The sequence below is a fragment of the Siniperca chuatsi genome, linkage group LG2 (assembly GCF_020085105.1).
Source record: "Siniperca chuatsi isolate FFG_IHB_CAS linkage group LG2, ASM2008510v1, whole genome shotgun sequence".
NCBI lineage: Eukaryota > Metazoa > Chordata > Actinopteri > Centrarchiformes > Sinipercidae > Siniperca > Siniperca chuatsi.
In genome coordinates this window covers 31,778,417-31,793,159 of record NC_058043.1, presented here as the reverse complement: position 1 = coordinate 31,793,159, position 14,743 = coordinate 31,778,417, and the positions used below count along the sequence as shown (strand labels likewise).

The window sequence follows — 14,743 nt, the reverse complement described above, 5'->3', positions numbered from 1 at the left end:
CTTTTTCTGCAGCAAGCAACTGTAGTTAGCAATGGGGGCAATGGTCACAGAAGGAGCTGAATGATGGATAATGATGGAGTTTCCTCTGGTTCGGAGTCTTCCATTTTTTCTTTTTGTCATTCTGAATCAATTTTGAAGGTCATTTTTTGTACTGTTTACAGTGTGATTTTGGGAAAGTTTTTAGTCAGAGATTAAAGTGCCAGTTCTCCAATTCAAGCACTTTGTAAAGACATATATCTCAAGAGAAATGGTTGATTCAGTTCAGTAACTTAACCTCCATCTGATTTAATTATAAACTACCCCTGAAAACTGGTGTAATTTTTAAGTTCAGGTTTTCCTCCATTTTTCATTAATTTCATTTACCATTATTATTATTTTACTAATCACTATTATTTAAGAACATATATTGTTGTGGTTCCGTTTGTGAAGTGTACTGTGTCTGTCTGTGTTTCCCCAGCTGGACAACCCTGATGAGCAGGCAGCCCAGATCAGAAGAGAGCTGGATGGACGACTGCAAATGGCAGACCAGATTGCTCGGGTAAGGGACAAGGATGAATGGCTGAATAAATGCATGGATGGGGAGGGATGAATGAATGACGGATGCATGGATTAACTTTGAATATATGAAAGAATACTAATTATTGAATATTGATTCAAATTAAGTCCTTGAATTTTTAGATCTACAGTATTCCGATTTTTTTTACATGATTAACTGATTTATTTTGATGTTTGACACAAGTTAGAGTTCAGATCAAAACAGATTTTTTTATGTTGCAACATTATTTACAACTGGTGCTATTTTCTCTCATAAGGTTATTTTGGACGTTCAGTGAATCATGCTCATTAATTAATTGGCTGCCTTCCTGTTTTTGTCAGTATGGTGGAAGGTTTCCCAGGTTTGCATCCAGAGAGATGGAGGCCATGTACATTGAGGAACTGCGATCTTCTGTTAACCTGCTGATGGCCAACCTGGAGAGCATGCCGGTGTCCAAGGGAGGAGAGTTCAAGCTGCAGAAGCTGAAACGAGGCCACAACACCTCCATCATGGACATGGGCCAGGAGGACGAGAACACGCTGTCCAAATCTGACGTGGTGCTGTCCTTCACCCTGGAGGTTGGTAGACTTGATGTTGGTTTACTTATTTTAATGCCATACATTAAACAGTGTAAGGAAATAGGCCATGTGTGAGAGATAGCTGACATTAACAATCATCATGTGGTCTTTCTGGTTAGAAAATGGTAACTCCCTAATATATTGTGTGACAGCTTGTGTGCAGCACTGACAGTTTGGATGTGGGTTGGCACTGTTCAAAATGGACAGGGTAGGAAGCATAAAATGTATTTGAATATTTCTTGTGGGCCTCACAGTGCCCTTAAAGGAAGCATGAGACAACATGACAAGTATACTAGGAATTTATACTTTAATAGCAGGTAGGAGCACTTTGCAACGATGGCTATGCAGCACCGACTTTACTCCATGGACTGACATTTTGCCAACAATGTACATTCTTGAGAGCTTAAAAGAGTAACATCAAAGTGCTTCTGTGGTATCCAGATGTATACCCAATGTAGCCATATTAAACAAGTATGTTTTTTTGTTTGTTTTTTTACAAAATTTACAATAATTCCCAAAAGTAGGTGCGTTTGACCCTGTACTAGTGGAATACAGTATATACTGTTTTTAAAGGGCTACTCCAGAGATTGAGTATTGAATTTCCATTAAGTTGGGTGACGAAAAAATAAATTTTAATAAGTAATGATGAAAATTGAAACAGCAGAAGTCAAAATATCCTGACTTTTAGTCCCTAGACTGAATCAAGCCCACAAAACAATGGATCTTACATTTCTTACAGCTCTTTCTAAGCCAGCAAGTTTGTAATGCAGGCTTTCTGTTTCTGATTTTGCAGTCTCAAAGCCCAAGCTGAGATAACCCTGATAACATTATTATGTCATCCAGGTTAATTTCTGAGACCTGACAAAACTCCTTCACGGCCACACAGTACTCCCCATGTCTAGTAAATTGACCCACGTGTGTAAAATTTGTGGAGTGTTCCTTTAATTTCCTCTACTACTAAAAGTAGGCTTGGCTTACTTGTTTTGCAATCAGAATTTGACCCATTCGATCTGATAACATTTGGAAAGTGTAGAAGAGCTGCACGATTGAATTATTTGATCCCCATTCAAGTTAGCATAGGGCTAAACCTGAAGTTAGCCGACTTGGCCGGCGGAACTCTCTGGTGCACAAGCGTTAACATCCTGCAAAAGTAGCGCGCAGCAGTGAGACGGCAAACAAGAAGGATGGACAAGATAAAAAATATGTCAAAAAGTAAAGGAGGGGCCAATAAAAACAGAGAAAAAAGGAATCAGGCATTAGAGGCACAGGATTCCAAATAAAAAAAACTGACATAGCATCCACAAGAGGCCAGCAACATATTTGAGGAGCAGACTGAAGCTGTGAGGTGGACATTAAACTGTTTAATTAAATTGTTTATCACATTTTGTGTCATGTTTTAAGGTAAATAACACTCCAGAAATTGTTATTGCTACTTTTTTTATTATCATTCTCTAATCCTTACTTACTGACAAAAAATGAAAAGATGTAAAAACATAATATAGCCTATGTGATTACATTTAATCTCATCTTATGTACTGTGCTTATGTAATCAACACTCACCGACCGGACACCGACAGCATACTTCTTAGCTGCTTGGAGAAGCATATTGGTATGCAGGGGACGGTGCTTTCATGGTTTCATTCATATTTATCAAATACAACTCAACGTTCAAAACCTAACACGGCAGCGGTGGATGGCCACCCACCATTGAGTCTGGTTCTGCCCAAGGTTCTGCCTGTTAAAAGGAAATTTTTTGCTTGCTCATGGTGGAATTTGTTGGGTCTCTGTACCTAGACCTGCTCAATAGGAAAAGTGCAATGAGATAACTTCTGTTATGAATTGGCACTACATAAATAAAATTTAATTTAATTGAAGTGTAGCTAAGTTATAATAATACAATCTCTGAATTTTCTCAAGTAAAGTTTGGTGTACCCCAGGGATCGGTCCTTGGCCCAATGCTCTTTTCTGTCTAAATGCTTCCCCTTGGTGACATCATTTTCAAATACAGTGTTAATTTTCATTGCTACGCTGATGATATGCTGCTATATGTACCTGTAAAGCCAAATGACCTCTTTGAACTCCTAAATTTAGAGGCATGTCTATCAGAAATTAAAAAATAGATGGGTATGAACTTTCTGCTGTTAAATGCTGATAAAACAGAATTATTAGTTGTTAGACCAGCCAAATGTGGGTATTTGTTTGAGAATTTGAGTGTTAACATTGATTTGATTCTTGTCTGACATTCCAGTCTCATATAAAGGCTATTTGCTTACCAAGACAGCATTTTTTCATCTTTATATATCGATATATCTTTCATATCGTAATATTGCTAAAATCTTAGCGATTCTATTGTGTGATTCCGAAACTGTAATCCATACATTTTTATCTTCCAGACTTGATTATTGTAATGACCTTTTCTCTGGGTTTCAGAGGTCTTCAGCTTGGTCAGAAGGTTGCAGCTAGAATCTTGACAAAAACAAAATTGTTTGATCATATAACACCCATTTGGGCCCCTCTTCACTGGCTACCAGTACAAGCTAGAGCTGATTTTAAGGGTCTTCTTTTAACTTATAAGGCCTTGCCCTGGACTTGCACCACCTTACTTATCTGAGCTAATTATCCCATATATACCGGTCACGCAGTCGTTGCTCTCTCGATGCTGGTCCTTCCTTCAGTTAACAAAAAATTTGCATACCGTGCACGTTAATTTGAAATCTTTAAATCAAGACTGAAAACTTTATTCACTTCATATACAGCCTGGTCAGGTCCATCATCTTTTTAAACATCCTTTTAACACAGATGTTTTTAAGGTGGGTGTTTTATTTAAATTTGTATTAATTATTATATTCAAACTAACTGATGTTTTAATGTGGCTGTTTTATTTTAACTATTTTGTTTGCATGCTTTATGTTGTCCCATGTATTCTTTTTAATTGTAAAGTGTATTGGGACCATGCTGCATGGTGATTCTGTGCTTTAAATTAAAAACTGATTGATTGATTGATTGTTGATTGATTGATTGATTGATTGATTGATTGATTGATTGATTTGTACACAAGGCACGGAGTGGACATTTCAGCCCACAACAGCCTGTTAAATACAGCATTTCTAGGATGTGTGGTTCATGGAAGAGTCAATGAAGAAATTAGAGATGTCCTGGTGCCTTAGGCAAAGTCCATGATACTTAATTAAAATCACTGGTGTTTTCATTTTGAAAAGCTTGTTGTTTATGTTGAAACGCCAAAACTAAAACAGAAAAGCGATTAAATCTCTTCTCCATAGCGCTACTGTTCCTCCCGTTTCAGTTGGGAAACAACAAAATTGTGCGATACTGCCACCATCTGGTAAATAGTAAAATAGTGATTTGATTGAGGCTCATAAATGCTACCTGCTAATCACAGCTAACAGTAATTTCTAGACACTGACCCTCAAATGTAATCAGCACTTATGTAGTCGTCTCACGGCATAAAGATACAGATAGTTTGTCACTGACAAAAACTGCATCTCTTGTTTGATCAGCTATATCGACATACAAAATGGACGAGACAATGTTGGTTTTATTTTCTTTTTTTTTCTAAATTGCTGTTCAAACCTGTAATTTTGGACTTTGTAAACTTCCCCCTATCCCCCCTCTCTTGTTGTGTATAAAATATGTCTGTGTGTGCGCTGCAGGTGGTGATTATGGAGGTCCAGGGTTTAAAGTCGTTGGCTCCAAACAGGATTGTTTACTGCACCATGGAGGTGGAGGGAGGACATAAACTGCAGACGGACCAGGCTGAGGCCTCGAAACCCACGTATGTAAAGCGCACAAACACACACACACACACACACACACACACACACACACACACACACACACAATCCGCTTATTCTTAATGTTGTTTCACCTCACATGTTGTGAAATGAAGCTTTCTGGAGTTTTACAGTTTTTTAACACACTGTTGAAAATGGGTTTAGTAATCAGAACTTCAAAAATATTACACACTGCCATCTGCTGGTCAAATAAATGTATCAAACCTGCAGACTACTCTGTGTACATGATAAAATATGAATGCTGTATGTAGTGTGCTGTGCATTTAGTGCTTTGGTAGGAATTTGCCATCTGAGATGGCAGACCCAAGTTTGGTGCCTCTTGTGTCAACGACTTATATGTTTTCATGAAATGAAGCATTGTGGTTGTTCAGGAAGGTGTGAAAGTCAATTTATGGTCACATCTTCCATATACTGTATGTAATTTATATGTCCATATCCTATCTGATTCAACTTTGCAGTCCATATAATCAGGGTGGTGCTCATCATGCAACACTCCTTGACGCTCGTGCCCTTCTTGGTACTTTGCAGTTTAACACCCTCCACCTCCCCAGACTACCCCAGCATTAGCATTTAGGTTTAATTTCAGGCAATTTCCTGTTCAATCAAGTGTTGTGAGTAAGAGTGTTTAGACTCGGGGGATGAACGTTTAATTTCATGATTCACTGAGGTTAACAACGCAGTTTGCCTCTTCATCATTTACATTATTATTTCCATAATCAAGCACCAATAAAAGTGAAAATGCTTCAGTGTCAGATGTAATACCACAGGTCACATCTTATCTCATTCATTGTCTCATCACTTACACTTCCTGTTCTCTCGATTCAGTCTTGTTTGTTACTGTTTAATAGTTCAAGTTGTTATATTAGTACAGTAGGAGTAAGTGATGGGAAAATGGCCAACACGGGAGACCAGATTCTGGCTGGAAACACTGCTTATTTCTGTCACCTGGCCTGCTTTAATACTGCAGATGCTAAAAAATCTAGCCTGTTCTTTGTATTCTGGCAGACATGAGGACTGGGTAATTGTAACTCAAAAGGGCATTCCTAAAACCCACTGCAGCTTTTTGGAAACTGGAGTTCTTTAATTTGGAATTCTTTAAATACTGAGATATGGTGAAATTCAGCTAAATATTTCACAATTGGAAAGATATATTTGCAGGCCTTCTAAAAAATCTTCATACACCATGTTCTGCAATTGAGAAGATTTAAGTAGCACTGTTGAGGGAAGTATTTAGAAAACCAGAAAATATATTAAATAGAAATATATTTTGAGCATGGGTGCAGAATCTGTGCCAGGCAGGACCACTATCAGGTTAAGACTGTACATGAAGGAACTGGTCTATGATTGTGGACATTTTTATATGCCAGCTGTATATAATTTTCATAATAATCATTTTAGAGCCTATTTTATTTTATATCATAGTAATATACTTTATGAGAATACACTATATTTTTGTTTAATTTATTTTATTTTTATTTTTTAGCAGGAAAACAGCAGACAAACTGTTTTCCAGCAGACATACTGTCCCACACAGTGAGGACAAAGAGTGATAAAATAGCATAAAGACAAAACAAACCAAGAATAAAAAAGTAAAAAGTTAGACAAAAACATTCTTTAGGAGCTAAACTACAGACCAATTTAAAAAAAGTGTGGGGTTAAGTTAGTTTGTGATGGCTCTGGTTATAAGTCTTGCAAAGTAATGTCTTGGCAAAATGTTACAAAGTGAAGAAGTTAACTAAGTTATTGTTAGTACAAACAAATTATACCTTCAAGTGCTGTATAGGTATGGAAATTGTGTTTTAGATTGTGAAAACACTACACAGTCATGAGTCCAAGGAGAAAGTATAAGATGAATCTTTTAAGCTCCATTGCAAAGTCTAGCTTTTGGTTCAATAAATTCTGTGGCATTAAGAGACCAAATTGGAAGACAGTAGGATATTTTTGAAAGTATAACTGCATGAAAATATATATTAGAAACAGAGAGTGTAAGATATGACCTGATCTGACTTTAAAGATAAAGTTTCTTATTCAACTCTTTGAATATGCACTTCAAATGTAAAGTGGGTGTTGCGATAAACATCAAGATATTTGAAATTCTTTACAGTGAGGCTCTGGTTAGCTGCAACTATGGAATGAGGCAGAGACAAAAGTTTCCTAGGAGAATGGAAATACATACCTTCAGTTTTATTTATTTTTTGCATTTATGATCAGATGGTGTGCCTGAAACAATTACAATTACTTTATCATCTGTATATGAGACAAGTAGAATGTTTAAAGACTGTACAGTAGGTAAATCATTACTGTACAGGAGAAAGAGTAATGGACCAAGAATGCTATCCTGAGGTACCCCAATATCACAGATAGAGGGGAAGAGGTTACTTAATTTTAACTACGTGGGGTATGTTTGATAAATAAGAAGAGAATATCTTCAAAACAGAGGGAGACAATTGGGAGACTTTGAGAAACGCGTAAGTGTCAGCTGTGCAATATTAAATGCTTTTTATTCTACTCAGGACTCAGAGTGCCAAAATAGACATTCTTTCTTGTCTTGTATTGAGTCAGTGCAGAAATACACTTTGTAACTGAAGGAAATAAGTTGGCTAAAAAACCCAAACTTTTATTAAAACATATGCGCACAATTTTGTCCTGAGCTACAACACTGGTTCTGTCTTCTGGTTCTATATGGCATACTATATCCTTCTCCATGCACCTTGGAAGTAGGCGAAGTTGTGCTGGAAATCCCTACTCTTCTTCTTCTGCACCTCATGGACCATAAATTGGACCTCAAAAATGTACATTTCAAAAGAATTTTCCTCAACCAAATATATATTTTGTGAACTTAATACAAACCAGACAGTCTTCTCATGATCATTAGATAAAAATCATCCTGATAGGTAATCGTGTAATCAGCAGACCTAGTGCTGTATACTGTTTGTCTAATCTAAGGTCTCTATATTAAGCAAACTATTTACTACCACAGGCACATTATTAGTCCCTATAAGGATGTTAAAAGAATATTGCAGGGACTTTGTCTAATTCACTGGTGGCTACTGTAAACTGTTCATCTGTTATTATCTGTCCCTGTAGGAACATTACAGGGACGCTTTGTTCAGTAACAGTAACACAGTTTCACAAGACTACAATATAATAATTATCTGCTCATGTTGAATGTGAGTGGCAACATAACTGGCAGAGACTGCCTTATGTCTGCTAATTACAAATGATTATCACATTAGAACCTATAATGATCAGGAAAAGACAGTGTGTGATATACAGTAAATCTAATATTCAGTAGAGGGCAGGTTGGGTTATGTCAGTTATGAGATAACAAAGCTTATTATGTTGAGATCAGTTAGGAATTATCTTAAGTTCACATGAGAAGACAAAGGATGTTAATGTTGAGATGACAAAATAAGCTGTGTGTGTTTCACAAAAAATATATACTAAAAACATTCCATTCCATTTATTTAGCTGATGCTTTTATCCAAAGCGACTTAGTGCATACAACCATGTGGATACAACCCAAAAATTGCAAGAATCACACAAGTACATCAACTTCATCAAATATGCTGAACAGCTTCAAGTGCTACATTTAGAAATAATAAGAGACAGAGAGTTTTTCTTTTTGGTGCATTCTGAACCAATGACTGTAGCGTTTCTGCTGTCCTGATGTCAATGGAGAGCTTGTTCCACCATTGTGGAGCCAGGACCGCAAACAGACGTGATTTTGTTGAGCAGTAGCTAGGGCCCCCTTGTAGTGAGGGAGTAGCAAGCCAATTGGCAGTAGCAGAACGTAGTGGACGGGCTGGGGTGTATGGTTTGACCATGTCCTGGATGTAGGATGGGCCTGAGCCATTCGCAGCAAGGTAGGCAAGTATCAGTGTCTTGATTTGGATTCAAGCAGCCACGGGTAGACAGTGCAGGGTGCGGAGGAGCGGTGTAGTGTTGGAGAACTTGGGTAGGTTGAATACGAGCCGAGCTGCTGCATTATGGATGAGCTGCAGACGTCGGCTGGCACATGCAGGCACACCAGCCAGGAGTGAGTTGCAGTAGTCTAGGCACAAGATGACTTCTGGACCAGAAACTACTCTGCCTGCTGGGTGAGGAATGGACGTATCCTCCTGATGAATCTGTAGGAGCGGGTTGTCACGGTGATGTTGGCAGAGAAGGACAGTTGGTCATCCAGTGTCACACCCAGATTGCTCGCAGTCCGAGCTAGGGACACCACAGAGTTCTCAATGGAGAGGTCATGCACAGGAGATGCCTTCCCTGAAAGGAAGAGCAGTTCAGCCTCACACTGACAGGCATGGCCTCTACAGACTTCAATTTTGCTCAGCATGATGGCTAGTTAAGTAGCTTAATACTTTATACTGAACCATAACACAGAAACCTATGGATAATGTCACAGGCACTGCTTTCATATTTTTCTACAGTTGATTGACGTTTTCTCAATTGATCTCGGAGATGCCAGGCTAGGGTAATAGATGAAATAGATGTTATAGTTTTCTCCTCTCCTTCACTGCTTTTTCGATCCACAATATTTATTTGACCCACAGTCTCTTTGGTCATTTTCTTGAGTTTCTATGTCCTCTGCTCAGTAGAGAATGTGAGTAACATCTGAGGTGTGGGCGGGATGTTAAGTGGATTTCTCCAGTGGAAACATCATTACTCTACATAACCACAGACCTCATATCAACATCTCTGCAAACAACAAAGAAACGTGGCAATGCTGTACATGAAAAGCCCCAGTTGCTGTATTTGTAACATAGCAGATATCTCTTCATAGGGTTAATCACTGACACAGTAGCAGCAGCACTGACTGCAACTACTGTGTTTCCTAACTCCTCTCTTTTAGCCACCAGGGGCCATATTCACAAAGTATATTATCTTACCACTAGGAGTCCTCCAAGTGCCACTGAAAGTTCATAACTAAGAGACTCCTCTGGAGATCTATTCACAAAGAGAGGCTGAGAACAACTTTCTACAAAGGAATGGAGAAAACTTTTAAGCTTAAAAAAGAGGTGGGTTGACCCTGTTGCCGTGGATGACATCCTGTTTCATTGGTTGACAAGTGACTGGTCTGTGTCATTCAACTGATTGTGAGTAGTTCTTAGTGATAAAATGCTTGATATGGCAAATGTCTTACCAAACAGTGCATTTAGCATTTATTTGGAGTCGTGTTTCTGGCTATCCAACGCATATCAGCCCAATACGCTCCTTTTGGCTTTGTTTTGGTCTCCACCAACTCCTGAGAAAAATATCTGTCTCTTGAGCTACTACATGCTCCACTATGTTCACCAGCTACTCACTAACTGTGTCTGCTGTTTGGTGCTGAGCAGGTTGTGTACAGTGGGTTAATCAGAGTTTTTTCATTAAAAACAGCTGACTGCTACTGCTGGAAACATCGTTGATGAAAGTCACTACAAGCGACACCTTTCATATTACATATAGTCACCAGACCCTTTGTTAATATAAAATATTAGATTAGAGCAGCTTTAAGAATTAGAACTTTCTGGAATCCATATTCCAAACCATAACGTATTACTTATTTAACTAAGCTAAATATAGCCTAGTTCAAATAGTATGACCCTTTCAAAGCATGAGATACAACTACACCTTTCCTTGCAAAGACACCCAAGCACCTTTGTTGTTTCTCCATTGCTAGTAGAGAAACCTAGATATTAGTCACATGTACGCATAATCAAATTAACTACAATGAATGAAATGAAATGAAAATAACAAGTTTGATTGAGACAACAAATGAGTGCTTACAGCTACAATCAGCAGCAGTAAGCTTGTCAGTGCCACTGCTGTGTCAGATCTCTCACCATGCTGATTCATTTGAAACCTTTTATTTAACTTGTAATGACAGAATAATAGAAACTCAGGATGCAGTATTTAAAGGCTGTCGTTAAATAAAAAAACAGCTCCTCAGTTATTCTCAAAGAACTGTTTGCATTTGCATAATTTGGAGACAGGGCCTTTAACCACAACAGCAGACTTGTAGCACTACAATGGAGATAAAGAGTGATTCATAAGATGACTCACAGCTACACTGAGTGTGAAATAAAAGCTCTGCTCATCAAAGTTATTTCATTCTTACTATTTACCTCTGCTGTGTCTGCAGTCAGGGATAGTTTAGAGTCGCCTTTTTTCCTTCTTTTTTTGTTCATCAGAAACGCTGACCACCTTTGGTGTGAAAGTGTGATTCCACAGACCCTCTGTCTTGAGATCTGCATGAGGTCTGTTCACATGGGGAACGATTGACATTTATATGATATATAATATCAATTTATATCGTTTATAATAGATTATCAGTGTGTTTTCTTGCCAGGCACGCGGATAAAATAGACCAGACTCCGAAAGTATCCCTGCTGAGCGCGATATAAATGTGAGTGCCCGCTCCCCTCTCCTCTCAGTGAAAATGCTGTGTCAATCGCTCCCCATGTGAAAAGACCTCATGCAGACCTCAGGACAGAGGGTCTGTGGAATCACACTTTCACACCAAAGGTGGTCAGCGTTTCTGATGAACAAAAAAAGAAGGAAAAAAGGCGACTCTAAACTATCCCTGACTGCAGACACAGCAGAGGTAAATAGTAAGAATGAAATAACTTTGATGAGCAGAGCTTTTATTTCACACTCAGTGTAGCTGTGAGTCATCTTATGTGCAGAGAAATGCGCTTCTGGTGTGAACAGCCAGGCTACTGCTTGCAGGAGAAATGACCTAGCGTGGCGCTCCTGTGTGTCCCAGTAGAATCCTGTGGAAGTAATCCAGCTGAAACACTGCAAGAGATCTGTTTTCTGCTGCTGGATCAAAACCAGACAAAACCCTGTGGCTTAGTGACAGCAGACTGTCCCAGAGGAAGAATCTGCCATCTCTTCATTTGTTCACACATACAGTAGCAGCACTTTGTAGGGTCACGGTGATATACATTGTCCCATTTCAGGCTCTTTGAACACATCATAACAGATCGAAATATTAAAATGACATTGTTTTGATTAAATGTGGCGAATACCCTGAATGTGCATACACAAAAACACAGATTTGTAAACAGGTAAGCAAACTTGAAAATGCATGGTGGCTGTTGCTCTGTCATTAGCTTAGCTGCAGTTTTAACTTTAGGATTAGTTTAAACCTGTGTTGTTTGTAACCAAATCACATGGTCTCTTAAACCCTGTTGCTGTGTCCTCAGAGGTCATTGTATCTGAGGTTTAACTTAAACCTACCAGTGATGTGATTTAGAAGCTCCCACAGGAGTAGGAATTGCAATAATCAACGCAAGAGGAGATGAAGGCACAGACAAAGACCTGTGATAGGATGTAGTATAAGTTAAAATATTTTAGCATATTGATTTCTGCTACTGGGAATAGGAGACAGGATTTAGGATAAAATATTAGTCATCTCACTATTTGTTAAAGGTCCAGTGTGTAACATTTAGGAGGAGTTATTGGCAGAAATGGAATATAGTATTTCTAAGTATATTTACTGTTTTCATGAATGTACAATCACCTGAAAATAAGAATCGTTGTGTTTTCGTTACCTTAGAATAAGCCATTTCTATCTACAGAGGGAGCGGGTCCCCTTCCATGGAGGCCACCATGTTGCACTGCCATGTTTCTACAGTAGCTCAGAACAGACAAACTCTAGACAGGGCCCTTCGCGTTTTTCGCAAGTTTCGAGGTCACCGTACTTTCTCTTACATGCGTGGAAAGGGAGGGTGAGTCGAGCGGCATTCAAATGGTTGCATACTGCAATTTCACCACTAGATGCCACTAAATCCTACACACTGGACCTTTAAGTGAAGTGTCTAAAATTATCTCCGTAGGTCTGCATGTCATTTCAGTTTTTCGTGATTTAACATAGCCTATTGAAGCAAAATGTAAAAAATGAAAATTAGGCTTTTTTTTTTTTACCAAGGGAAGTCAGACAATACACCTTATTCACAGCAGACATTTTGACTTGTCATAGCAGGAAAAGCACAGGTGAGCACATCATCTCTAACACAAAAGCACATCATCTCTAACACACGGCTTTCTTGTGTTTGTACCTGGGTGTTTGTGTGTGTTGGTATGTGTGTAGTTGGGGTACCCAGGGTGACTTTACCACCACCCAGCCGTTACCTGCTGTGAAGGTGAAGCTGTTTACTGAGAGCACAGGAGTGTTGGCTCTGGAAGATAAGGAGCTGGGGAAGGTAAGAAATTAACATTTTACTACATTTTGGTCATTTAAATTGGTACAACCTATTGTATAGCTCACATATATTATTATTATATAACTGCTCCCAGGTTGTGCTCCACCCGACTCCCAACAGTCCCAAGCAGTCTGAGCTTCACAAGATGACAGTGTCTAAAGGCTGCCCAGACAATGACCTCAAGATCAAACTGGCCATTCGCATGGACAAACCACAGAACATGAAGCACTGTGGGTAAGTGACAGGAAGATTCTGCATGCTGGTGGCCCCAGTGATTCTGAAATTAGATACTTATTGAGAGAGAGAAGAATGTGAGGACTGAATCTCAGGTTAATGTCCAACTCCAGGCCATGACTTTGTGTTCTGTGATGCATTGACGCCTTTACGTCCTTGAAGTATGTCAGATACAGGCCTTACAGGCAGATGTGAAAGTGTCTTATTTGCTATGCGCGCCACTATCACTGCCTCTTTAATCATCAATGTGCACTATGTCATAGGTGTTTTACTGGAGGTGCTTTGCCCAAAAGATAATGTTTTGCTTCCCTCTTGTGGTTGTCAGTTGTTACTACACATACTTTATTTTCCAATGTAGTAAAAGATGACATTAATAATAATTTTTTTGAGGATGGACCCACAGCAGACCAATATAAGGCCATGGACCACATTTGAAAAGGTTGTAAATTGTGCAACAGGAAAAGCATAGGTGGAATTAATAACATTAATGATGGCTGCATTTCATTTAGGTGAGCCAGTTCCAGGGCTCTGGTATTGTGCATGCTCACTCTCTGAGATGGCTTACTGCGACATTTAATGGAATGGAGCCATTGTTAAAGCAGGAAAAGCACAGGTAGTGTACTGAAAGTAAGAGGACATAACATTCCCATCAGATCCTGGGATTCAAGTTGCATTTTACAGTGCTGTGTGTGTGTGTTCATTGCTGTCACCTTATTTTTCTTTCCATGAAGGTTTACAGTGAAACAAAAAAAATTACATCAAGATATTTAATGATTATAGAGGTTTTGCAGTTGTGTCATAAATTTGTAATGGCTCCATCATAAACATGATGTTTTCAGTATCAGTATGTCATCAGGGTCATCATGGTGCTGTATCATCTCTATGCTAACAGGGGCTCGATCCTCCATTTATTTCTATCCTGTACTCTCAAACTCATCTGGGGTGTCATTGGCATTCTTGTAGTGTGAGCAGTTAAATGTGTTGTCTCTCTGGCTAACTTTAAGACTATGGTTGGGTAAATGAGCTGTACTTTGGTGTGACGAAGTCTAGGGGTGCCTAGTCTAAGATGCAAAGACACAATTGAACAAGCAGCAGCTGTATTTTGCATTGAAACACACGATGGACAGTACTGACTATATGCGACATGAGTGAGTTTAATGAAAATAAATGTAAACCTGAGTCATGTGACACACTGGTGCCCACACACTTCCTGCTTCAAAGCATTGCTCTTCTGTTTGTAGCTGTGAGGAGATGCTTGTCCGCCTTCCTCCCTCCCTCCCCTCCATATGCTTTCTTTTGGGAGCCTTGGAGGAGGCTGCTGGGCTGCCCTGTAAGATGCCCACTCTGCCTCCCTACCATGCTACTGGTCCCACTCTGCACAGCACACAGGCA

General features: G+C 39.1%; 1 protein-coding gene across 25 annotated transcripts in view; it reads left to right on the top strand.

Moving 5' to 3' along the window:
* Positions 1-14,743, top strand: part of LOC122883524 (calcium-dependent secretion activator 1) — a 216,225-nt gene that overhangs the window by 74,027 nt on the left and 127,455 nt on the right. For all 25 annotated transcript variants that reach the window (XM_044212353.1, XM_044212315.1, XM_044212362.1 and 22 more), the window contains exons 4-8: positions 458-538; positions 877-1,113; positions 4,785-4,906; positions 13,006-13,117; positions 13,212-13,351. In XM_044212353.1, the coding sequence (XP_044068288.1) occupies positions 458-538; positions 877-1,113; positions 4,785-4,906; positions 13,006-13,117; positions 13,212-13,351 (692 nt within the window). The remainder of the gene's footprint in view (positions 1-457; positions 539-876; positions 1,114-4,784; positions 4,907-13,005; positions 13,118-13,211; positions 13,352-14,743) is intronic.